Source organism: Candoia aspera, chromosome 8 (genome assembly GCF_035149785.1).
Source record: "Candoia aspera isolate rCanAsp1 chromosome 8, rCanAsp1.hap2, whole genome shotgun sequence".
Classification (NCBI taxonomy): domain Eukaryota; kingdom Metazoa; phylum Chordata; class Lepidosauria; order Squamata; family Boidae; genus Candoia; species Candoia aspera.
In genome coordinates, this window is record NC_086160.1 from 64,268,676 (window position 1) to 64,295,620 (window position 26,945).

Below are 26,945 nucleotides of genomic sequence, written 5' to 3' on the forward strand. Positions count from 1 at the left end.
TAAGATTATAAATCTTTTATTTTATTTCACAATTAGTTGGATGGCCCTTAAGAACAGAGTAAAAAAAAATTCCATTCCCTTGAAATGGAAACAAAGCCCACTTCCACCCCCTTCCAAACCACATGCAAACTACTTCAAAACACAAAAAACCTTTATTAGGTAGGAAGTTGTTCATTGGTACGTTTTTATCATTTTGTGAAACATTTAAAATTAACATTTATACTCTTCGCTAAGGCAACATTATCCTAGAAATACACTGGCACTTTGTAGGCATATATTTACAGTGTGCAAAATAACAGATAGTCAAGCATCTTTGCTGTCATACTTTAAATGTATGTGTACATTGTCAATATGCATGGCTATCCCATGAAATCTTAATGCACTTCAAAATGAAGTTTGTTATTAAGTAACAACATGTTACAGAAATATAAGCTAATATATTTATGAATGCAAACGTTTGGTTTTCATGTTATTTCTGTACATGAAACACTATTGTTATGATGGTTGTTAAAAAGAATAGGAAGATGTAACTTAAAAACAAGCATAATAAGCCATGTGGACAGTTTCCCACTCTACCTCAACACAAAAAGTATGGACATTTCAAGAGGTAAAGTGTTTTATGGAGCTATGCTTGGCACTACTTTGCCAAGTACTGCTCTCTTCCTTCCTGCCATGAACATCAGAAGCAACATAAGATGAAGTATCTATAGAACATAGCTGGTCCTTGCTGTCAGAGCCAACTCTGTCCCCAGAAGTCATATCTGTACTTGTAACTTTTTGGAATATATTACATGCAATTCTTCCAGATCTCAGAAATCTGGCCTGCAGTTCTACTACAACATCCACCAACCTCTCTGGTTTTGACTTCATGTTTAATATAAGTGACAAAATACAAGAACACAGTATAAGCCTTGCAGAAACTCTCCACTAAACCCTGTTCTTTTTGCTGTCCAGTTTCACTGTTAAAACAGCTAATTTAATTTAGTGCTTTTATTTTTTTTACTGAAATTATTTTCAGTAAAATGCTTTCAAAATATACTTAATCATATCCCTGCTTTATGGTCTTATGAAGATTGTACTCCTGATAACACTTTTTCCAATACACAATTTCACAAGAACAATTGTTAAGCGGCATGTTCAGAACAATATGCTATTATGGGAAAATTTCCTATAATCATGCATTTCCATCCAAGAGATGATTAACATTGCTAAATTGTGTCCTACATTTTTTCTCAAAGGAGCTTTGAGAATAATGAAGGTTATCCCCCCAACAACCATGTGAAATAGGCTTTGTCAAAATAGGAATTCCTTTTTGGTAAGCTGATTAAAAGACAAATCTATCATACAGTGTTTAAATGATGATAAGCTAATTCCATTCAGCCAAACACTGATATTACTATAGTATGTATCATTTTGCAGAGAATGGATTACAGACTCCTTTTTTTTTTTAAAAAAGGGAATTGTACAGGGAGAAGAAAACCATATATACTTGAATTGCATTAGTACACATGAAACAGCTACTTAAGGTGCATTCTATGCACATTTATTTATAAGTATATCCCAGGGCCCAATATGTCTTACTGTCAGGTAAATGTGCAAAGCACTGCTGCCTTAAGTTCTACAGCTGAAAAATAAATTTATTAGCTTACCTATTTTCTTCTAGCAGTAGAGAAACAGGCACCCTTCTAGTCAAAGCAGTTGGAACAGAAACCAAGTACATTTAAAAAAGAAACTCTGGTTATTAAAAGCCAGGTAGGAACAGGACAGTTTCCTGTATCTCATTCTATAAAACCATAGCCATGTCCCAAGGCATCTTGTCATTTAGTTAATTCATTACTCGTAGAAAATATTTTGAGCAAATAAAAATGCTACTAGACATGGATGTTGCTCCCCCTATTATTTCCTCCTCCTCCTCCTCCTCCTCCTCCTCCTCCTCCTCCATCAATGCCTTCTGTGGACTGTGAGGAAGAAGGGCGGGAATTCTTGGCCCGGCTGTGGCTGTTGAATCCCACTGGGGTTCCCAGTCGATGGCTTACTTGGGATGAAGCATCATCAGATTCCCAGTGCTCCAGTTCTTCTCGTACAAGTCTCTCCATCTGATCTCTGTGCACTTCATTGTCACAACCCAACCTTTCATCCTAAGCAGAAATACCACAATGTTTGATCATGCTGAAATGGCTAAACTCCCTTTTAATGCAATAGAAATTAATAGATATTTTAAATTATTCTTATTATTTCAAATAATCAGAATGGTCTAATTCTGATAGAATAATCTGCTATGAATTATTAAACATTATTGTGATAGCTATGGACTCATTTACAGTGGTAATGGGTGCACCACTGGAAGACCTGAAAGTCCAGGTTAGGGAAGATTGTCGTGAGGAAAATCTGTCTATGTGCTCGCTAAGAGTTGACGATGACTTGAAGCATCCCTTCATCTGAAGAAATTAAATATAAAATAGCAACTTTGCAAGATAAATACTGAACAATTTGCCTTTTTCCAGCATAAGTAAATTTACCTCTGCAACTCCATCAAGCAGCCTGCCCAACACCTCTTTCCTCTTTAGTTTAACTCTCTCCATGGCTTCCAGCTTGACAATGACAGCATCAATCTTAGAAACAATGCTGCCTATGGAATGTTCCATGCGATCCACTCGGCGCACCAAACTGAAATCGAAATTCATTTTGATACAATTATGGTTTCAAGAACAGTATGAACAACACATTCTCTCTTAATTGATTCTACCCCAAAGAATCAGTTCAAGTAACCTTTCATCTACTACTTGTGTTAGGGACATCCACATCTACAAGTTGAGTGGAATCTTGGATAAGAAATTCTGAAGTAACCTGAGGTCCACTCTGGAGAGCTGCTCTCAGCCAGGGTAATTGGAAAGCAGATTTGTATGGAGGAAGAATTAGTATAGCACGAGTTGCTGACATAATTCTATATTTTAGAATTAATAAAGTGGGATTTGACAGAAAAAAAAATTGTGACACGAACACTTGAAACTCTTCATATGAAACACCACTTGAACTGCTGCCTCTTCTTCTGGAGCTGTGTCCACTGTCGTCGTCATCATCTTCTTCTGAATCATCGAGGCTTCTTGGAAAGCTACGGCCACTGAGTGGACGGTTTAAAGAACTTCTGTCTAGCTCTAAGTCCTCCTTAGTGAAAACAAACAAAACTGTTAGAATTTGACTCTTTCTTACTCCTACAATCAGTATGTCATATTTGCAGTCAATGGAATCCTGCAAGACTAATTGAGAATATTTTTTACCTTTCAAGGTAAATAGTAGCTTGCCCAAACCAACCTACTACAATTCAGGATGAGCAAAGAATTTCCTATCCAAACCAAATATGCTGTTCTGTTGCCTCAGCACTGGCCAGAGACCTTCACTAGCAATAGAATTAGATTGTACAAACTTAGTAGACAGAACTAGGTAAAAATGCTTCTCTGAAACCAAAAAGCAATTTCTGAAGTAATGAAATTCCAGGATTCTGTAATGCATTCATAGCCATAAAGATTTCTTTCTGATATAATACCAGTGCAGATTAACAAATAACGTTTTTTTCCCTTTTCAAGACTGTAACCATGCCATCCAATGTAAAGCTCACCCTCTCTTTCTCTAAATCATCTCTCATTTGCTGATGCTCCAACTCAGTCAATTCTTGATCTCCATCTTGGTCATACTTTGTAAAGATGGCTTCAATCTCAGCATCAGTACGTCCCTTTCTGGAAGTAAATGCTAGGATTTTTTTAACACAACTGCTTTAAATGTTTAAGTAAAAAATTATTGTCTGGTGCTAGGAATAAATAAGGTGGGTTTTTTTGTTTTGGTTAAGCACATGGAGTCATTCCATATTGGGCAACATAATTATATTACTGTTTTGTAGAACTGTTATAGAATTATCAGTGTCACTAAACGCAACCAGAAGCGCTACTCTGTATAAAACTATGCCTTGAAAAAGAACAGTAGTGAAGTAGACATGCCTTTTCTTTAAACAAATAAATATACGAAGGACAAAGAAACTTTATAGTAACAGTTGATTGAGATAAGAGAGGTCTATGATGGAAGTAAAGCATGCATGAACATAAATGGAATACTTAAGATAATAGTTCAAGGATGTACAATGAACCTTTGGTTGTTTAATGTTTTAAGAACACATACAAGGAATGCTTGTGATAAGGAGAATGGACAGACACCTTCATGTGCAGATGATACAAAGAAGTTAACTGAGGTGGTCTGGTTATATGGAGAGAATAGTGTAAATGAGGATCCAATCACAAATATATAAAGGGAGGTGAATATACTGAGAGGAAGGGAAAGACCAAGAAAATCATGATTGGACAGAATTGATGAGAACCTGAAAATGAGATGTGAGAAATTGTGGAGTCCATGGTGCTCTCTGAGCCTTGTTGTTTTCTTGCAGACGTTTCACTGCCAGACTAGGCAACATCTTCAGTGCAAGAAGGGAATGGGCCTTGCTATCAGTTTATATACTGTGGCTTGCTCTGCTTGTGTTGGTAGGGGTGTGAGAAATTAAAAGGACAAAAGGCAGTGTATGGATATGGTAGAAAGAAGGATGGTTTGCAAGGACAGAAACAGAGAGACAGCAAATGGAAGAGGAACAGCAAATGGTGGTGCTGTAAACCCGATTTAATTGCATCTCCTTTCTTTTTTCTTATCTCATTCCTTTACATTTTTTGGCTTACTGTTTCTGACTCCATTTTTGTGCTGCGCAAAACAGTGCTTCCTCTGACAGGAACTGTGTGATTATTTATCTGACGTTTCAATCTTTGGATGAACGAACTTTGTTCAAACTTACCCCTTTAAGTTTTGCCGCAGTTCATCAAAATTTAATTTGCCTCCACAATGACGCAGACTCTCTGAAATGTCATCGACTGGTGTTTTTTTCAATTTTAATTTCACCATGGCTTTAGTGTATCCCTGAAAGAGGAAAGCAATATGTTCTTTAGGTGGATACAGCTGTGAAGCAAGCAATGCAGTGCAGTGCCTTGGGGTTCCCAAGAGAAGCTAAAGGCCGCCAGCTGCAGACTTGCATGGTGGAAATGAGGTGAGAATTTTGTATCCCTCTGCCCATATATGTGGCTTCTGCTTTGAAAATCAAGGCAACTTGTTGCTGGGGTAAGCCACCCAGAATCACTTGCTGAGATGGGCGGCTATAGAAATTGAATAAACAAACAAACAAATAAATAAAACTCTCCCTTTCAAACAACATCTTTCAGCATAGTTATCCTGATTCAGATGGTGTGAGACATTTACATAGAAGTGTGAGGCCATAAATATCTGTATCAGCTGCCTGGATACATTAATATAGCTTTTGTTGATTTAGAAGCATTTGTCTTAATAAGTGACTTACCTATCCTTAAAACTTTTAATCAGTGTTTTTCAAACTTGGAAATTTTAAGATTTGTGGATTTCAACACCCAGAATTCCCCAGCGAGCACACATCTTAAGGTTGCCAAGTTTGAAAAACACTGTTCTAAATCATTTCCAGAGTCTATTATATACAGGTATGATAGCTGTATATAATACAAGTATAGTAAAGGTAAAGGTTTCCCTTGACATTAAGTCCAGTCGTGTCCGACTCTAGGGGGTGGTGTTCATCTCCATTTCAAAGCCGAAGATCCGGCGTTTGTCCATAGACACTTCCGTGGTCATGTGGCCGGCATGACTAAACGGAACGCTGTTACCTGCCCGCTGAAGTGGTGCCTATTAATCTACTCACATTTGCATGTTTTCGAACTGCTAGGTTGGCAGGAGCTGGGACTAGCAATGGGAGCTCACCCCGTCACGTGGATTCGAACTGCCAACCTTCTGATTGGCAAGCTCAGCAGCTCAGCGGTTTAACCCGCATATAACTATAAATACATATAAATATGCTGGGAAAGACTGAAGGCAAAAATATGCTGGGAAAGACTGAAGGCAACGGGAGAAGGGGACGGCAGAGGATGAGATGGTTAGATAGCAACACCGATGCAATGAACATGAATCTGAGTAAACTCCAGGAGACAGTGGAGGACAGGAAGGCCTGGCATGCTATGGTCCATGGGGTCACGAAGGGTCGGACACGACTTAATGACTGAACAACAACAACAAAAGATAGCTGATTGTAGATGAGGTTCTGGTAGCAACAGACTGTGCTAGGAAGAGATTCTAGTCTCTTTCATTTTAAAATATTTGAATAATGTGATAAATATTCCCTTCCCACCCCCCAATCCCCAGGTGGAAACAACTCACATGTCATCTTATTCTGCCATTCACATTTCTTAGACCCATTGTCCTGAGGATATTAGGTCACTTAGTCAAAAATGGAATTATGAACAGTTTGTTACAACAGAACAAAGCAACTGAATAAATTGTCCTGTGATGGACACCTAGCATCACAAGCTCTGACTTTTAACTGAGTCAACAGTCTAAACACTGATTATGGAGGCAGCTAGGTAATACGCCGTTAAGCCAAGGCAATCCAAGTTGATGTTCACAAGTAAGGGATTACCTTTTTTATAAGATCTGACAGTTCCATCTCCGACTTCTGCTGTATCATATCCGTTTTGACTTCTGAATATGTGTCATTGATTATGGCCAAAAACATGTTCTGTTTAAGAAAATCACTTCAGAAATAATTTTTAAGAACAAAAATGCTGACTTCCTGTTTTTAAGGATCCTGGTACAAAAAGATTAATTTTCAGTATCTCTAGCAACTAAGATGGATAACTGCAAGCATGAAACATTTTTCTCATTCTTTTAAGCTGATTTAATGTATCTTACCAGAGTGGTCATTAAAAAAAAACACTTATGCAACATATGGACAATGCAGAAGGAAATATAGCAGGACACACCCTTAAGTTTTGATTCATTCATTCATGCAAAGTGGACGTTACATTGCCACTTGTACAGGATCCTACTCTGAAATATCAGTTGCTGAACTGATTTTGGTTCTGGATTTATTTAAAGCAACCTTCCTTGCAAGTGCACTGGGACCCCAACTCTCAGAATTTCCAGCCAGTTTTTAGCACATTAACTGCAAATTCTGGGAAGTTTAGTCCTAACAAAACTGGAGATTACCTGGTTGGGGAAGGATGGTTTAGATACATCAAGCTGAACTTGAAAAAGACAGAAATTGTTAATAATAATGGATTGTCATATTTGATAAATGAATTTTACCCTTTAGTAATAAATGTAGTAACGCTTATTCACACATTCAGATAATGAAGCAGCTCCATCAAAGGCTAGAGCAGGACACTGTAAGACTCCAGGCCAGCGTTCTATGTATGCATGCCCAATATGAACCATATTAGTCTTGATTTTGAAAGGCACTGAGCAGGTTATCAGACAGAGAGGCAGAGGAATCTATACCTTCTGGTCTGATGTTTGTGAAACTTGCCCACTTTTCACTACAATAATGCAGCAGTGAGATTCTCCTACTACCAGTTAGCAAATAGGAAGGATTTGGAAGGTGCATGTTTCTGGTGAGCTTGAATCATCTTTAGTTCTTCTGGTATGCAGATAGGTAAAGGTAAAGGTTTCCCTTGACATTAAGTCCAGTCGTGTCCGACTCTAGGGGGCGGTGCTCATCTCCGTTTCAAAGCCGAAGAGCCGGCGTTTGTCCATAGACACTTCCGTGGTCATGTGGCTGGCATGACTAAATGGAATGCTGTTACCTGCCCGCCGAAGCGGTACCTATTAATCTACTCACATTTGCATGTTTTCGAACTGCTAGGTTGGCAGGAGCTGGGACTAGCAACGGGAGCTCACCCTGTCACGCGGATTCGAACTGCCTACCTTCCGATCAGCAAGCTCAGCAGCTCAGCGGTTTAACCCGCAGCGCCACCGCGTCCCTGGTATGCAGATACATAGCATAAAACTGGTATTAGCTGTACTGAAGCCTTGGCATAGGGAAGAAAGCGATAGCTGAAAATAAACTTCCATTTGAAAATATGATCAGCAACAAAAACGTCAAGGGAAAAAAAAAGTTACATACCAAAAGAATGAAGAACATAAAGAACACAAATGAAGTGAAATAAACCGGTCCTAAAATTCTGTTAGCTTCTTCAACCTCGGTAAAGTCAAAATCTCCCAGCAGGATGCGGAACTGGGTAAAGCTTTAAAGAGAATAACACATATTTAGCCAACAGTTAAGGCATTGCTTGGAACTGGAATTTTCTTTGGCAATTAACTTTAATCTTTCAGGATATTATCTAGTGCAAAGTCAGGTGTTTGAATGTATTCCGTAGCTGAGAGGCTGAAGTAAGCTGAATACAGTGGAAAGGAGGTATTGAAGAAGTATGTGTGACAAAGCAAAAAATACAGGTTCAAGAATGAATGGGTGAACATGGATTGAATACAGAAGTGATTGACCAGGATGAAGGAAGTTCATTGAGATTTTGTCTGGTCACAGAAAATGAATGAGGACCACGCTGCAAAATGAATACATGAAGGAACAGTGAATGGTTTGAGAGGATAGGAAGCTCAAGAAAGAAAGCTGTTGTTGGATGGATTTCATTAAGATACTGATGAAGAGAAGGAGACGTTTAAAGAACAAAGGCAATGTCTGAAATAATGTATGGGTGTAGTGAAAACAAGGATGATCTGCAGATATAAAGTTCTGTTTACTTCATTTTCATATCTCATGTCTTCAATTTCTCTGGTTCCTATTTCTTAGTCCCTTTTTGCACTTGCAATATGATGTTTACCTTGAAAGGAAACAGTGTGATTGGGATGCATGTATGTAGGAAATACCAGATTAATATCAAGCTAATCAGACTTCACTGAATCAGACAAAACGTTAACAATCTATAAGACATTTACTAATTCACTGATAGCTTTTGAATCACAGTAACCCATACTTTAGTCTCTTCAGTGAGGAATATTGCAATGTACTCTACACGTGGCTGACCTTGAAGATCTCTCAAAAGCTACAGTTGGTCCAGAATGCAGCAGTATAAGCAGTTGTGGGCATGCCTCAGGGTGCCCAGGGAACTGCTACATGAGCTGGCCTGGTTACCAGCAAGCTTAGGGGTGCAGATCAGGGTGCTGGTTGTCACCTACGAAGCCCTTCATGGCATAGGACTGGTTATTTGAGGGACCTCTTTTCTCCCATCACTTCTGCCTATCTCATAACCCTATCTCATAACATCTGACAGAGTGGGCATGCTTTATGTCCCATCTACTAAGCAATGCCTCCTAATGGGGCCAAGGAAGCCTGACTTCTCTGTCACAGTGCCTGCCTTCCGAGGCAGCATACAGTATGTTATGTCCCTCTTTTATCTTGTCCAGTTTAATTAACTATGATTGTGTTTTGAATTTATTCATCAGCCAAAATGGTTGAGTTGGACAGGCTTAGAAATCTAAATTATAACAAACAAACAAACAAACAAACAAACAAATGGTTCATTCTACTTACACACTATCCTGGAGGGTACTGAAATCATTAACTTGTGTACCAAACACAAGGTAAGCTAGCTGAGCATAGGCTAAGAAGATGATGAAAAACATAATTGCAAAGCCAAGAACATCTTTGGCACATCGTGACATGGTTGTTGATAACTGGTTCATGGTTCGGTTGAAGCTGATAAATTTAAACAGCTAATAAAGAAGAGAAAATGGTTTAAGCAAGGAGCCAACAGTAGCTGAAACATTTGGGCTACTGAGTAGAGAGAATTGCAAGGAACAAATTCAATGCCAAAGAGTTAAATAGGGTATGTTAATCCCATGTATATATTCACCAAGCCATGGTTTGTGATGCAGAAATGAAGGAAAAACCACAGTTTATAGGGAAATGACACCTTAAATATTAAGAAGCTTTATGGCAGGGACTAGTCCAAAGACTGCCTTTGTGGACAGTTCAATACACTACGAAGAAAATCTAATAAAGGTTTAAATTGTGGTCTTATTTTCACATTTGATGGTCACTTGCCTACCTTGGTTGCTTGGGTGTTTTCAGCTCAAAACACTGAACGTACTAACTCAGTTGTACATTATTAGAAAAGATGAAAAAAAAAAGGAAGTCATTCATGGGGATAGAATATACTGCACATATCAATTATATCAAAAATATGTAAAGAAGAAATAGACTATACTTTCATATTCTCATATTAAGTTGCACAAAGCATGTAAAAAGGGGGTGGGACTTAGATCATATGATGTAATGTGCTGTGAGAATAACCATGAGGTAGAGGAGGAAGATTCACAGCCTAGGCAATGGTCAGATAAGAGAAATCTCAGCCTAAAGTAGGAGTGGAATTTGAGAAAGCGTCTCAGACTTGACCCTCCCTAGTTCTTTTTAGAATAAAGGCAGAGTTCCAAGATTGGTGGCAGCCCTTTGAGGTAGACCAGAGTTGAACATCGAAGTCATAAATACTGAAACTAGGGCTACAGTAACAGAATCTTGCAACTCTGAATGTGCCTCTCCCCTCCCAGCCTTTATCCTAAAGAGAACTAGGGAGGGTCAAGTCTGAGATGCTTTCCCAAATTCCATTCCTGCTCTGGACTCAGATTTCTCTTATCTGACTGTTGCCTTGGCTGTAGCTCTTCCTCGTCTTCCTCAAGGTTTTTCTCACAGCCCATTACATAAGGTCACACTACCATCTTGACTTTTTTGACCCTCCTCCTTGCACTATGTGCTGGACCTCCTGGACTGGGGACAGCACGTAGTTCATCCCTTTCATGGCTCTTCTCCCCCCCTCCCCAATGACTTGGACAAAACAATTTTGTCTCTCTTTTTGTTTTGATTCAGGAAGGGAAAATTAAGGGGCAAAATGGTTGCCTTAAGCCTTGGAGAGGCTGAAAATGTCTATTTCATTTCTTAAACACTCCGCTAAACTGTATCCTGGCCTGGTCACCTTTGGAGTGTGACCTCTGTCCATGGGGGCAAAGTCATATGTGGCTCTTGATGATGGAAGTTTTGCATTACTATACATGTGATCTGCATGGCTGCAAGAGAGAGAAATGCTTTAGATCTAAGTATTCCTCCCGCCCCTATTATTCTTCTGCAATGTTAGGAGAAGTCCTTCAACACCCTTTAATGTTGCTTTTACTGAAACTTGAATAAAAACTGTGAATGTGGTTTATAGCATTCTGTGGTCTGTCTCAAAGCAGACCAATTCTAAGCCATGGATCTTCAATGAAATTTTATTATTAAAGTTCTTTCTGCTGTGTAAGATGAAAAGTGTTACTGCAGGGCTTGTTGTTGTTGTTATTATTATTATTATTAATAATAATAATAAATTTTGCCACCACCCATCTCCCCCCAAAGGGGGGACTCTGGGCGGTTTACAATGAAGATAAAAACATTAAAATACCATAAACATAAATAAATATCAGATACAAATATAATGTAAGCATACAGTATAAAATCCAGATGACAATGATAGTTGGAATATCACTCATGTGTATCTAAAGGGGCCATTTTAGGGTGCTAACCATCTCCAGGAGTGATTACTTCCCTTCCCACCCCAAGTGAGGTGGCAGAACCAGGTTTTTAGTTGATTTCGGCAGGCCACAAGAGCTGGAATCTGTCTTATCTCTGGGGGAAGGATGTAATGGTGGGCTTTTTTCCTCACTAACCATGATTTATCACAGCATGTGAACTGAGCCACGGCTTTAAATAGAAATATTTTTAGGAACTAGTTTTTAATTCCCTATGCAACCATATAATATTAATTTCATAGCATGAATTGTCATACATGTAATTATTACATTGTATTATTAATCCTACAGTTATGGCAAAAACTAGATTGGATCGGGCAACATGGAACTTTCTGCTTCTTTTTAGAAAAAGTTATTTTTAGTCAACCACAGGCCTTAAAATAATTTTTTATTTGCCATGTTAGAAAGGAGTAAAAAAATAAAAGCTTAATTGCAAGGATTTTATTTATTGGAAAACATTTGGGGCTTCTGAAATGTTCTCTGTTCCTGACTTTTAGGGTAGATACACATTTAAAAGAGCAAAAGAGAGACAGACCATTAATGGAAATTGGTTTTCCCACCCCCAAATTATAAATATGCAGTTCTTCAAAAGAAAAGGAATGTTCTTATAAAATGCCCTGATTTACTTGAATTATCTCAATAAAGCTTGAATTACCTTTATCCAGACGAAAAACATGGTAACAGCTGCAATGTTGTTGAACTGGGTTTGCCAGTATGCTAAAGGTTCGAAATTTGGGAAGCTATTTTGATCTTCCAGCAGCTCCTTCAGTAGCCTATCCACAGTAGATATTTGATAGATATTCAATCCAATAGCTGCCAATGATAGCTGAGAATAGAAGAACAGAACATTAGTAATACCATACACAAAATCAAGTGGACTAATTTCAACTTTCCTGTGTAATACTGTAATCCTGTCAATACAGACTTAATTGTTCTTTTAACTTCTAGTTGACACATGGTACCACCAGAAGAAAGCACTTTGGGCATCTTTTGTGCCATTAAGTAGGTATCTGGAGTATTGAAACAACAGTATTGAAAAGAGATTCAAAAAGATTGTCCACAAAGCTTGATACCACTCTGTAATTAGTGGCTAATTTCCTCTTTGAGGGAGTAGTTCTGCCATCTCTAAAGGAGGTGGTGGTTTGCTCCCTCTTCAAGGGGCTATTGCTAGACCCCACCATTCTGGACAATTTTCATCCAGTTTCCAACCTTCCCTTTCTAGGGAAGGTTGTAGAGAAGGTGGTTACATTGCAGCTTCAGAAGACTCTGGAAGAAGTGGATTATCTGGATTCTTTTCAGTCAGGGTTCAGGCCTGGGTATGGGACTGAGATGGCATTTATCACACTCTTGGATGACCTCTGGCAGAAGAGGGATGGGGTGGTTTGTCCATCCTTGCTGTTCTTGACCTCTCAGCAGCTTTCTATACCATCAAACATGGCATCCTTCTGGACTGGCTCCAGGAGTTGGGGGTAGGCAGCATAGTGTTGTGCTGGTTCTCTTGCTTCCTCTGGGGTCAGTTCCAGTCAGTGTTGACAGGGGGAGAAATCCAGCCAGTGACCCCTCCTTTGTGGGGTGCCTCAGGGCTAAGTACTCTCTTCCCTCCTGTTAACATCTACAGGTACATGAAGCCCTTGGGTGAGGTCATCTGACAGTTTGGGGTGAGGTATCATCAGTATGCTTTATATCTCCACCCCAGGCCATCTGAGTGATGCTGAGGAGGTTCTATCTCAGTGCCTGGAGGCTGTGGGGGCCTGGATGGGCATCAGCTCAACCCAAGCAAGACTGAGTGGCTGAGTTTTTGGACCTCCTGGTTCTGGGGACCTTCCATCTTTGGTTCTGGCACTGCTCCAGACAGACCTGGTGTGCAATTTGGGGGTCCTCCTGGACTCATGGCTCCTGATCGAAGAGCAGGTGGCAGCTGTGGCTAGGAGGGCCTTTGCACAGCTTAGGGCTGTGCATCAGTTGTGCCTATTCCTGGACTGGGGGGCTCTGCTCACAGTCACTCATGCCCTTGTGACCTCCAGATTGGATTATTGCAATGTGCTTTATGTGGGGCTGCCCTTGAAGAGTATTCAGAAGCTTCAACTGGTGCAAAATGCAATGGCACAGGCACTTACTAGTGCCAGTTACTTCGCACACGTGGCACCACTGCTCCGCGAGCTTCATTGGCTTCCAGCGTGCTTCTGGGTGCAATTCAAGGTGCTAGTTGTCCCCTTAAACCCTTCATAGCTTAGGACTGGATGACTTAAGGGACCATATCTCTCCAATTGTTTCTACCTGTCCTGTCTGATCTGGCACGAAGGGCATGTGCTGGGTACCGTCAGCTAGGATGTATTGCCTGGTGTGGCCCAGAAGGAGAGCCTTTTCTGCCATGGTACCCCATCCTTTGGAACATCATTCCCCCTGAGATTAGATTAGCTCTGTGCCTGTTGGCCTTTCTAAGGCCTTGAAAACCTGGCTTTGTGCCTGAACCTGGGGCCCTGGCCATGGGTTAGTCTCCTGGTTGTATGGATGATGGATTAGATCGTGCCTGGCTATGTTTTTTAAAATTCTGTATTCTGTATTTTGTGTTTTTGCTTTATTGTAAGCCACCTAGAGTCATGTAAAAGTGAGATGAGTAGCTATATCAATCAATCAATCAATCAAATAAATACATAAATACATAAATACATAAATACATAAAGAAAGAAAGAAAGAAAGAAAGAAAATACTGCTTTATACCACAGGCATCTGGTTCCCTGTTCCACTGGTATAGCTCCCCTTATCAGGTACATTGATTCGTCAAGCATGGGAAGGCTGCTTTTTATTTCAAATTATTTTTTTTCTAGAAGCAGCAGGAAGGAAGGCAACTCTAGCAGTCTTGGTATAGAAGGGACAAACAAGGAGGCACTTCTTTGTGCATCAGAAACTTACCAGATCGACCCCTTTATCCCAAAGTATTAAAAGCTCCCTGCAGAGTTTCAGGAATATTTCAAATTTTTCAGTACTAAAAGGGCTTAACTTACTGTGATAATGAGAACATCAAGACAATTCCAAAGACTCCTAAAATAGAACAGCCTGTGAATGTGAATTTCCAGGATTTCTTCCACTACGTAATAAATAATAAAGAGGCAAAACACAATTTCGCAGGCAGCCAAGAAGAAGTCGAAAGTGGAAATGTAGTGGATCAACTTCACTGGCTGGAATTGCCAGGATGTCAGGAGACCGCCGGTGGGTGGGAATTCCACCAATAACCTGCATTTAAAAATAAAGTAATCTTGCCATAGATTATTCTTTGGTTGCTCAGTTGCTATTAAAGATCTTTTTTAACCTAAGGGTGGACAATTAAGTTTAATATGTCAAAGTTGTAAGTAAAAATGCCTATGGAAATCCTACGCTTTAATTATTTTGTTCAAATTAATTCTTTTAATTAAAATTATTTTTAACTTTCCACAAAATATTGTTTTTATAATATGCAAGTATTAGATTATTTTACATATACGCCTATTAACACATGTTTGAAATAAATGCACAGTGTATTTACAGCACGACCCTCAGTTTGGTGTAGTAGTTAAGGCATCAGGCTAGAAACCGGGAGACCGGGAGTTCTAGCCAGCTGGGTGACTTTGGGCCAGTCACTCTCCCTCAGCTCTAGGAAGGAGGTTATGGCAAACTACTTCCAAAAAATGTTCCCAAGAAGACTTGTTCATATAGTTGCTAGGAATCAAGACTGACTTGAAGGAACTCCGCCCCCCTCAGAATAAAAAGAAATATATGCAATATCAAAATAAACAAACAAAAACATTATATAATCAGTATATAATTGAGGCTGGCAATAACAACATACACTCTCATCACAGAATGGGCTGATCTACCATCCCAGACCAGCTGGGGGGTGGAGGGGGGAGCCAGGTCTTCAAGGCTCAAAGGAAGGCCAATAGGGTTGGGGCCATCTGAACCTTTGGGGGGTGGCAACTCATTTCAAGGGGCAGGCACAGCAACAGAGAATTTTGTGTGTTATTTTCTAGACCGCAGATATCTACTGAATTTTTCTCTAAAATATAATTCTTCTGCATTACAGTATATTTATATAAATATCACGTCAGTTTGTATAAAACTGTAATCTGCACTAACCTCTTCCCTTCCCTAAGACATATCCATAAGCATGCTTCCCGCAGGAAGCTAAATTGGTTTGGGCCACCTTAAGAGTTGAGCTTAAGATTTCCTAGGTCTGTAATTAACCTTTTACCTACATGCTATTATTGTTATTAGAAATACCCCAATCCACAATGTTAACTTTAGCCTGATAGTGGGGAAACCGCATATGTGGGTAGGGTGGCCTTACTACTGAATACAGTGGAGATGACATCCACATGCATCAGGTTGGCGTGTAGGCTTCACATATCCACAGTCAATGCTGAGTTAATATTCAAACATTCCAGGCCCACCTGACAATGCAGAAGAGATTGATATTTGCATTGTAGACTGAAAAGTCAATAAATACCGCCCTTGTGCCTCTGTCAAGCCACAAGTTATTCTTAAGGACAGCAATCAGGACAGAGGTGTCTTCTTTGCTTTTTGAAAGGTCCTGGTAATAGCCAGCTCCACTGTATGTGGCAATCAACCCCCAGTGGCTGCTCCCATTCAAGTCCTTTTCACTGGTATATGTCCAACTGAAAAAACATTAGAATCATGAGAACTATTACAACAGTAACTTCATTGCTGCCATCTTGAACAGTTACGAAATGAATTATCTCTGTGCTTTTTTTCATCAGAAATAAGATGTGATGGCAAATATTTGAATATCCTTTGAATCTGGAGTGCCAGTACATTGAATATCTTTCCTAGTAGGTGGGGTGACAGCAACAGGAGAGTAACTTTCAGGGTAGCCTCCAGAATAGTTTATTAGCTCTCCTAGTAGCATAGAAAAGCATGAGCATGCTTGGGGTAAAATTGGGCATTGGTTGCACATGTAGTATACTGTACTGGTCAAAATTCGACAAAAACAGAGAAGTACTGTCCTTACTGTTGGCAGAGCATACAGTCAATGTAGTATGGGTAACCTATGGGCTGGTAATATACTCCATACCTTCTCTATCTTACTAAAAAAGCATTATGTAAGCCTTGATTGATAAAACTTTGATGGGTGGTTCATCTGGTAAGCATATGGATACTCATAATGATGGGTATATATACATGTGGATGCAGACAATGGCATTTTTTGTCTGAGAATCACAAAGATCTGTAGCAAACGTTAGATTATATGATAGCTATTGATCTGAAAATGAAAGGATCAAAGATCAAGATAGCTGTGTTTGACCAGGATAACAGAATAAACAATGTTAAGTTATATATAAATGGCATAAATCTAGAGAAATAGATGAATGTGTGAACTTAGTAATAAATATGTATACTTAGTACTTTAGTAACAATGGGAAAATGAATGTATGAATTTTCATTCAAATGCTGCAAATGATGGCAGACAGGTAGTACAGTATGTTATTTGTTGCAAGGAATAAATTTCCGTCAAAAAAGTGAAAATGGCTATATATAAGAGCATGCTTCTGCCCACTTGGTTACATGGGACTGTTGGCTCTGTCATAAAGTAGGCTGAATGCAGTAGGAGTAGGATACTTAAGACTTGTTTGTGGCTAAACAAGAAGAGATGGATTCAAGAATGAATAGGTGCTCAATGAATATGGACTGCATGCAAAAGGGAGTGGCCAGGATGAAAGAAGTACACAGAGGTGGCTTGGCCAAATAGCAGAACACATGAGTATCCCATTGCAAAATTAATATATGCAGGAAGAGTGAATGGATCAAAGGGAAGAATTTTGAGAAATGGTTAGATGAAATTCCAGAAATCTTTGAAAATAGAGAGATGAAAACTTAGTGAAAATAGGAAACGGGTGAAGTGATATCTGGACATGATGAAAGCATCCATAATTTACAATGATAGCATGGTATAGAGAGGTATAGTGAACACTGTTGGTACAAACTAGTGTATGTCTTTTCCTATCTCACACTTCTGATTTCTTTGGCTTACTTTTCTTACTCCTTTTCTGAGCTCTGCATAAAGTTACTTACCACAAAGGGAAAAGGGTGCTGCGTATGTATGTACATATCCATATTTTTTTTTTCAGTTATAGCAGGTGTTTTTGCTTTAACAGAAATAATACATTTGCAGTTGAAACATGTCAAATATAACAGAATTATTTTACACAGACATCTAAACATGTTGTGATTTTCAGTCTGAGAAGCATTGGGTTTAAGTCTTGTCTAAATATCTGTGAGATTAAGGAAAGACATCTGTCTATATGTACATGCAAAAGATACATACGCTGTCCCATTCTGGAGCCCAAATGGAGCAGTGTCCTCATTAGCCACAGAGTAAACATCGTAACAGTCTTTTATTTCATCTTTCAAATCTTCAGGTATTGAGCAAGAGGCATTCCTCACTTTCAGCTGCCGGATACGAGGCACTCCTAAAAGTAGATTCTCATGGTAGATGAAACTTCTGTTCTCTGCTACTGTTTTATTGTTGTACCACAACTCCCAGTACAGTCCATCCAGCAAAGGACCCTCAGTGAACTGAAAGATTAAGTGAAATGTTTTAGATTGAGGATCAGCAATGCAATGCTTCTGGTATTACTTGATGGCCTCTACTGAATTCCAGCCTTTAAAAAAAATTTTTTTTTAAAAATTCATATTAAAGTTCATAAGTTGCTTTGAGGAGATTTCATGCCATTTTGGTCATTTAAAGATTAAAGCTGCCTCAGACTATTTTTTGATAATACGTTAAATCTGTGTGATGTGCATATAACTTAAACATATCAAGAATCACATTTCAATTTGTACCTTCCAGAAGTCTTCCATGGTGGCCAAAGATCTGAAATTGGTCTTCTCCATCTTTGATACTGGTGTGTCTAGAAAGAGCTGGGACATTACTCTTGTGTAGTAGTAAACATTAGAATTCACCATTCCGTAAGATACTGTAAACATGAATTTGGAAATAATAAGTGTTTCAGATAGACTTTTAATCATCATCATCTCCATCCATAACTTATAGGCATAAAGTAATATTTTCTTATCTTCTCCATTATCAACAAGAGTGATCTCTCATGGAGCACTTTAGGAAGAACCTAGATGCTAGAGATTGTCCAAGCTTGATGTTAAATACAGGAGAAGTAGCTGCTCCCCCATATATTATGTATGAACTTTCCCAATGTCAGGCTGAAAAATTTAACTCTGAAAAACAGTTCTTCTGTACTCTTTCCATCAGATCCTTCACATCTTTTCACAAATACTTGGGTTCAAACGAACCCAGGAGAATGGGGAACCTATAGTCCTCTAAAACTATAGACCCAAGATCTGTAGCCATTATAATCACCAATGCAGGAAAAATTGATCTCTCGAAGGTCTAGAATTTCTCATTCTTGACCCAAGACATTGATTTGATGTGAATATAAATGTATTCATAAAGTTGCTTTTCTGCTTTTCAGACACGCTTTTTATTTCAACCATCAACAGGGACACAACTGGTGATACTTTTGCCCATTTTTCTTCTTCCAGTGTTCTTTACTCTCATGTGGCATGCAAGAGGTAGAATTGATTATATACAGTATGTTATTTTACATTGTAGGGTTTATACACTATTGCACCAAAACTTATTTCTCCCCTTCTAGCAGCAATTCCTAGTCAGTCAGGTATCTTCTACATTGACTTCCTGCTGGCTGATAAGGTTTTTCATGCAACATACAGTGTTGCAAAGTTTTGTTACTTAGCATCAAGATTCTGGCAGGGGATCAAGAGTGGAGAATAAGACCGATTTCTGTGTATGTGTATTTTTTGTTTATTTACCTTTTTCTTTTTTTTCTCTTTCTTTTGTTTCATTTGCTGGCTAAAAGTCATAATAAAATTGAATTGAAATTGAAATTATCCAGACTCAGTTTCTGAAGAAAATGTACACCAAGACAAAGATGGGAACCCTGCTTATCCAATCATTAGGACATGGACTCGTTTCAAGTACTGTACCTATTTGCTTATATTAGATATTTTAAAAAGCAATCAAAGCAACAAAAAAGGGACATGCATTTCCAATTTATTTATTTGGTGTACAGAACAAGTGACGAGGAGAGCAACTGCAGTGAAGTTGCTTTAATTAGTGAAGCGCTTAATAGTAGCTACATTCAGTTAATCAGCTGCCCAATTATAATCTCTAGCAGTAATAAACTCTGCAGGAGACTGCACTGCAGACAAAAAGACAGAGAGCTCTTTCAATATTTTATGCTTCCCTAGACATGTTCTAAGTGCTAGTTTTGAGTACCGGTTAAAGTCACCAGGCAAGACACCGGAAGCCCTGCCCTAGGCACAAAGCCAGCTGGGTGACCTTGGAGCAGTGATTCCCTCTCGGCCCTAGGAAGAAGGAAATGGCAAACCAATTTAAAAACATTGCCAAGGACTTGTCCATGTAGCCAGGAGTCAAGACTGACTCGAAGGGACAAAAAAAAAAAGTTCCAAAATGAAAGGAATAGCTCTTCCCCTATGCATGCACCCCATCATGTCGAGTTTGTAATGACAAGAAGGCCACAATCCTCCTTTGCTGTTAATAAAGGTTGCATTTATAATATTGAATACTATTTTATATTTATACATTTAGAAGATATTGATCCCTGAATTATTATTTTTAAAAATAATAATAGAGTAGAGATGTGTGTGTGTGTGTGTGTGTGTGTGCATGTGTGTGTGTCTATAATTGTTTTATATAATATAAATATATAATACTTTTATATATATAATTCAAGGCAGCAAACAAAGCTAATATTCCTGCCTCCTATTTTCCCCACCACACCAACCTTGTGAGGTGGGTTGGGCTGAGAGAAAGTGACTGGCCCAAAGTCACCCAGCTGGCTTTATATGCCTAAGGTATATATAAATTGAATATAGTATGTGTAGAGGACTATGGAGAAACTGTGCAGCGACTGTTGGACAAACATGAACCTCGCTCAGGAAAGCAAGAATGCATGAGAAAGAAACTCAAGATTACCCCAATCTGAGTCTCCTTGGTATAAACCAAGATTTCTCAGCCAGGGTTTTGTGGCACCCTAGGGTTTCGTGAGAGGTCACTAGGGGCTCCCTGGGAGATCACAATTTATTTAAAAAAAATATTTCAAATTCAGGCAACTTCACATTAAAGAGGTAAGTTTCATTATTTTTAGTTTAGGAACACTGTTAATGCATACAGGCCTAACCATGAAAGAAATATAATGATTTTATAACTTCTGGCCTATATTTGAGCCTGAATGTGCAGGGGTTCCCAGGCCTGAAAAATATTTCAAGGGTTCTTCCAGGGTCAAAAGGTTGAGAAAGGCTGATCTATACTATAGCCATATGAATTAAAGAGCAGTTTTTGGTAGTCATTATATCTCAATTAGCTGTTTTCTGAACAATGTCAAATCTGACTGGAAAAGCAATAATCATGGCCTTGAATGAGGAAATCCTCTAGAAACCCTCTACACCATGACATATTAAGTATTAGTTTACTACCACATTAAAATATCAGCAAAGACTACTTACAGATAGACAGGACCACAAGAAAAATCAAATACGTTATTAGCTCACGTAAAACACTTTTCAAGTATTTCTCTCGAGTTGTAGTTTCTTCCATGAGTCGAGTACCCCACAAACCTTAAAAAGAAGAACCAGGAATCCATAAGAAATGTGATGTATTGCCGTATGAACGGCATCTGTACAAACCAGTAAACATTTGCTGTTGCTTAGCCTGATATATAAGCCGGGACATTTATTTCGGCCCTACAAGATTAATGAAAGGTTTACTTTATATTGTTTTAATAAGTTATACCTAACTAACCAGAAAAAACAAGGAAAAGAACTAGTCAGGGAGGAAAGATTTCCACCTACCGTGCAGTGACTGATTACATCATTTGCATCAATATTACGTCATTGGAGTCCTAAGTACTACCAAGATAGTTCAAGCAGAAGATCAGTAAATGCTGGTAAGAGTAACCAAGTTAGAATGGAAAACCCTGGCCAGCAAAATGCTCCTTGTGCAATCAATAAGGATTTATTGGAAGACTTAGAAATAGCTTTTGTAGGGAAAAAAAACTGAAAAATACATATACAAATTTAACGGGACAGCACATGGCTCTAGCAAAGGAAATAAGTTTATTTCTGTCTTATCAGGAATTAAGAGCTTTGCTTTCTAGATCAACACAGTAACAATTAAGCCAATGGCAACAGCATATAAACACATTACAATGCTGGTGCAACACTTACAAACTTTATTAAACTGATGTTTAAAAAAGCACTATCCCACTAAGAAAGAACCTTTATTGCACAGTGTAATGGTTGCCTAATCCCAAATACTCAGTCTCACAAGCTTGGGCTTAAAGATAACTGATTTATTAAAGGAATAGTATGCAAATACAGAGAAAGCTGAGAATGAGCAAAAGCGCGCCAAATACAAACTTAAAAGCCTTGCCTTCAATCCAGTCCCGCCCCAAGCACCCGTCAGCACGCACCCCCTCCCAGGTGCTAGCAACCGTTACATGCGCCTGGGAAAGTAACCTTGAGTAGGATTGCAAACCCAAACATACATTCCAAAGTCCCAAAACAAAGAAGAGAGCACGCATGGAAAATACCAGCAATGAGCAAGCCGAGTATACACGGAAAAAGGGTTTGACATGTGAAACGTTACGATGTTAACAGAACATTGAAACGGGGAACATGACACACAGGTTCTTCCACAACCTGCTCTATGAGAATTCATAAAAAATGTTTTAAAGAGTTTAAACCCCCCAGGTAGGCCAGAAGGGTTACCTAGTAGTCTCTTCTCCTGGAAGCCAGCCAGACCAGAAGTCTCAAAATGTATGAAACAGCCAGCAAAGTGACAAACAGAAGTATAAAGTTCTACATCACTGAAAGTCCATAGGAACTAGGCTGTTCACCATCATCTCCTTAAGCTTTCTAGAAAGTTGATTAAAATGCACAATCCTCTTTCATTGATACCAGGATGAAGAAAGCAAGAAACTGTAATCTCATACATATACGTATAATTATGTGAGAATTTGGAGTATTTGCATGATGCTGTGAGATAAAAGATAAATTGACAGATGGGTTTGTAGAAGTGTGTGTATTACTTGGAACCAATTACCACCTGCTTGAACAGCGCAAAATAAATTAGCACAGTGAAGATATTTTGGCCCTCAACTTGTAACAGTTTTGGCTAATGGTGAGGGATTGTAATCCAAAATTCTTGAAGGACATCAGATTGCCAGCCTCTGCCCTTAAGAACCAGGGATCTCTCTTAGTGTCTGAACAGATGTGTCCAGCTGCTACCTAAATACTGCAAATAAAACTGTTCTAAACATTTTGCACTTTTAAAAAAATGAAGCTATATTACACCATATCAGTTTGGAGTTGTATGTCATACCAACAATGAAGATCAATCCCTGCCCTATAAAAGTGGACCAGTGTAATGGTTGCCTAATTCCAAATACTCAGTCTCACAAGCTCGGGCTTAAAGATAACTGATTTATTAAAGGAATAGTATGCAAATACAGAGAAAGCTGAGAATGAGCAAAAGCGCGCCAAATACAAACTTAAAAGCTTTGCCTGTGAGCCAGTCCCGCCCCAATCACCCATCAGTGCGCACCCCCTCCCAGGTGCTAGGAACCGTTACACGCGCCTGGGAAAGTAACCTTGAACAGGAATGCAAACCCAAACACACATTCCAAGGCTCCAAAACAACGGAGGGCGGAGGAATGGAAAAAGCCTGAAGGGGCAAATGAACACGGGAAAGAAGTTGACATGTGAAACGTTACAATGTTAACAGAACATTGAAATGGGAAACATGACACCAGGAAGTAAGAACTGAATGATAGGTGCTTCCAAAAATAGTGCATCAAATCAGTTTGTATATCAAAACAGTAGTTATACAAAATGTGCTCATTTCATCATGTGAAAGGCATGTTACTAAAAATAACTGTCTTAGCTATTCACAGAAGGAATTGCAATGCAAGAAAAAAGGATATACCATGCACCCTTAAGTAAGCTTGCAAATGTAGCTTAGCTTTCTTTAGCTGTTAACATTTGTCTCAATTCCCTATCCCTTTTTTTAAAAAATCTACTTTTAAACTACAGTATAAACTACTTGCAGCAGGACTGTCTTCCACTCTTTGAATCATCCTGTATATAAATAAAGCACAAGAAAACAATATTATGTGAAAAGAAGTGAGTGCGATACCAAACTAACTGCTTACAAAGCTGAAAGCAGCCGCAGATCTATTTATCTTTTTTACCTCTACGGATTAAGATGGCTACTCTTCTGGAATTCGTAGCTAGATCATTATCCTGAAGCAGAACAAATGAGCAAATACTGGTTGGCTGGGCAACAGACAGTTTGAAATGCACTCTGAATGGATTGGAGTTTGCAACACTTGGGAAAGAATATTTTATTTTTGTAAAAAAAGAGGGATAGCTCTTAGACAGGCGTAAGAAATAGCCTATGAATTCTGTTTGGTGTCCAAAGTAAAAACTTCATATATTTCCAGGACAGTCACAAAGACTAGTTTTACTGAAGGCTTAAAGCTTTTCCTTAAGACCTTTAACTTCTTCAACATTTTCTTCAATGCAGTCTTTTCAGTTGAAATGGTTATGATATGACAACTGTTCTGAAATGCTCTTTTCTTGCCTTCCTAAGCTACTATCAACAGAATGGGTCACTTGTTCTAATATAATAGAAATGGAATCAGTAACATGGCACTAGCAAGCACCAGGACATCTTTTGCCCATTAGACTGGAACTCACAAATTCCAAAAATTAAATAATATTGAAAAAAAGGCTCAAATCTTTTGAGATCGCCAAATTTTCAGTAATCTCATTTGGGAATGAGAATCTGTTGCAGTTCTTGCATGAAATATCAGAGTGATATCTTGTAAGGTTTAAGGTTCCACACGAGTGCCATGGATCATGACAAAAGATCTCATGAAGGTTTCTGAGACCTAAGAAATAATGGCTGTCTCTTGGAATTAGGACATGTCTCCAAAGTTGCCATCTAATGGACTTTTCCCCATGCTGAGTTGAAGAGCTGTCAAGATGGAAAAAAATGATACTGTATCCATGTAAAATTGGCTGGCATTGTCCCCATTGCTAATCCCAATTCTGCTCTCTTGCTTCTGTCCCGTTATGGCCAGTCGCCTGATTTCCCTTCACGTTAACGAGTGACAAAACCTAAGAGATTTTATGCACTTTAAGGTTGACCTTGAGTAGTGTCAGAAGTGAGGAGATACTACCTGAAATACCAGTGCAGCTGAAGACCACCTCAACCTGTCTTGCTCATAGGCTGGAGAAAAGATGATGGCAGTGTCAGAGAGATAAGCAGAAAAAAGATGTTGCCAGGATATATTTGTACTATGCTTAGGGGCAAATGGGGAAAGGCCTCAAAGCATGAGGATAAGTTGCAGTGAAGTTGGCAAATTATGTAATATTGTCTGAATCGCTGCATTTGTAGCTCAGTTTAAAAACTATGAATTCAAAGACAAATTATGTGACTTCAGAAGAAAATTCAAGCTTTCAAACACACACACACACTTTGAAGTGGTTACAGAGGATTGCCCTTAAAATACATATGTCCAGTTCCAGATTATGATTGAACAGACTTGCATAATCTACTTTATTTTTATGAAAACTGTTAGGTTCCACCAATGTGTTTTAAATTTAGATAGCAAGTGTTATTGCTATCTAAAACATTCAGGAATATTTTAACTGTTATAATTAAATTAATTTTTGTCATGAGGTCATTTGTCTGGATATACTTAGGTCCAAAATGAGAGCATCTAGGCATATTATCTTTGGGGCTTTAAAGAAAGAGGACTTTTTATTCACAGCCATTCTTTCTCCTATAAATGCGCAATTTAAAACGGCAGACTGTAATTTAAAGTCAAAATCCAACCCATCTGGAGGACATCAGTTTGGGAAAGGCTGAGCCACCCATCAATGGAATAAAATTCGGGTAGCAATTATTAAACTGCAAGTTAATAAATGAAAAAAAAAAGTAAAGTTAATGGAACTACCAAAAATACACTGTATTCCCTCCCTCTTGATAGCTAAAATTCAGTGCCTTTTGAGTCAAACTTGCCAATTCAGTTGTTTTGGCAGTGTTATAAAAATTAATGGCTATTGTCTTCTGGATTTTTTTTTTTTTGAGTTCTCAGTCTAATTAACCTACAAGCCTAGTGGTCTCCCATCCCACTTAGGGTTTTTGGAGCTCTGCCACGCTCAGCGGAGCACTGCCCCGTTCAGCGACCGGTCCTCCTGGCAACAACAGGGAGCTGCTTTTCCGCCCCAGTCAAGGGCCGCCCTTCGAGGGACCGGCCGCGTTCCAGGAGCGGACGGTCCAACACAGACGGAGGGCGGGTGGGCGACTCGCGGGGCGGGGAGGCAGGCGAGGGTGCGCTAGGCGGGCGCTCACTCACCTCGCAGGCGGCTCGCCAGCCCCTTGGCCCAGGCGACGCGGTGCGGCGGGGGCTCCGCGGTCTCGCCGTGGCCCTCCTCGGGAGCGAAACGCGAGGGCAGGGCGTCTCCCCCGCCTCTGCCCGCGGGGAAGGGATGCCCCCGCTGCCCTCCGTCCTCCTCCTCGTCCTCGCCCCGCCGCCTGCGCCGCCGCTGTCTGCCCTGCTCGGCGTCTCCGCTTCGAGCGCTGGGCCCGCCGGAGGTCGGCGAGGCCGCCTCGCCCCGGCCCCACTCCACGTCCATCTTCAGCACCGGCCCCGCCACCGCCGTCGCCACCCGGGCCGCGTCTTCCTCTTCGGGCTCGAAGACCGGGTTGTCCCGGCTCCAGGCCTGCCTCGAGCAAGAGGAAAGCGGCGGCGAGGGCGAGCAGGAAGAGCCGCCGCCGCCCGCCGGCTCCCCGAGCTGCCCCAGCTCCAGTTGCTCGAGGCCGCCCGGGGGGCAAAGTCCTGCGCGGCCGCCGCCCCCCGCGCCCGCCATTGTCCCGCTGCAAGCCCCGCCGCCCCAGAAGCTTCCCTCAGCCCCGCCGAGTAACGGGGCGGGCGAAGAGCGCCGTCGCCCCCTTCGCTCTCCCTCCCCGCCCACAGCGCCTCGGCAGCCAGTCCGGCGGGCGGGCGGCGGGGCGAGCAGCAGCCTCGGACGGGCTGCGGGGGTGCCGCGCGAAGAGAAGCTCCGGGGCTCAGCGGGCTTCTCTGGGATTGCAGCGGCGCCGCCGGGAACTCCGAGCCTGAACTTCAGCCGATATTCCCAGGAGTAAAATCTCCCCGAGGTTCATTGGAGTAATGTCCAAGGATGGAGGCAGAGCCGGCCGCACGTCGTGGAGGAATTCAGCGCGAAGGCGGGCGGAGGCTGGATTGGAGGGAGCTAAACCCTCCGTCGGGGTGTGGGTATAGACAGACGGAAAGATCCGGCTGATCGTCAGGGAGAATCGGCAGCAGTAAGCAAGCAATTTCGTGGATTGTCGCTGCAGCAGCAGCATCTTA

General features: G+C 40.2%; 1 protein-coding gene across 2 annotated transcripts; it reads right to left on the minus strand.

Annotated features, from left to right (window-relative positions):
- Positions 1-26,508, minus strand: PKD2 (polycystin 2, transient receptor potential cation channel). 2 transcript variants are annotated; one of them, XM_063309598.1, is made up of 15 exons: positions 25,929-26,508; positions 21,010-21,120; positions 18,292-18,425; positions 17,774-18,024; positions 15,882-16,106; positions 14,460-14,688; positions 12,110-12,280; positions 9,431-9,612; positions 8,009-8,129; positions 6,524-6,622; positions 4,829-4,950; positions 3,617-3,734; positions 3,002-3,162; positions 2,520-2,667; positions 1-2,138 (listed from the first exon to the last, which is right to left on the minus strand). In XM_063309598.1, the coding sequence occupies exons 1-15, from the start codon at positions 26,440-26,442 to the stop codon at positions 1,872-1,874; spliced, it is 2,853 nt and encodes a 950-aa protein (XP_063165668.1). In that variant the 5' UTR covers positions 26,443-26,508; the 3' UTR covers positions 1-1,871. The 2 variants fall into 2 exon arrangements, with proteins under 2 accessions (XP_063165668.1, XP_063165666.1); XM_063309596.1 differs by having other exon boundaries at positions 3,002-3,165; positions 25,929-26,506.
- Positions 26,509-26,945: the final 437 nt, after the last annotated feature.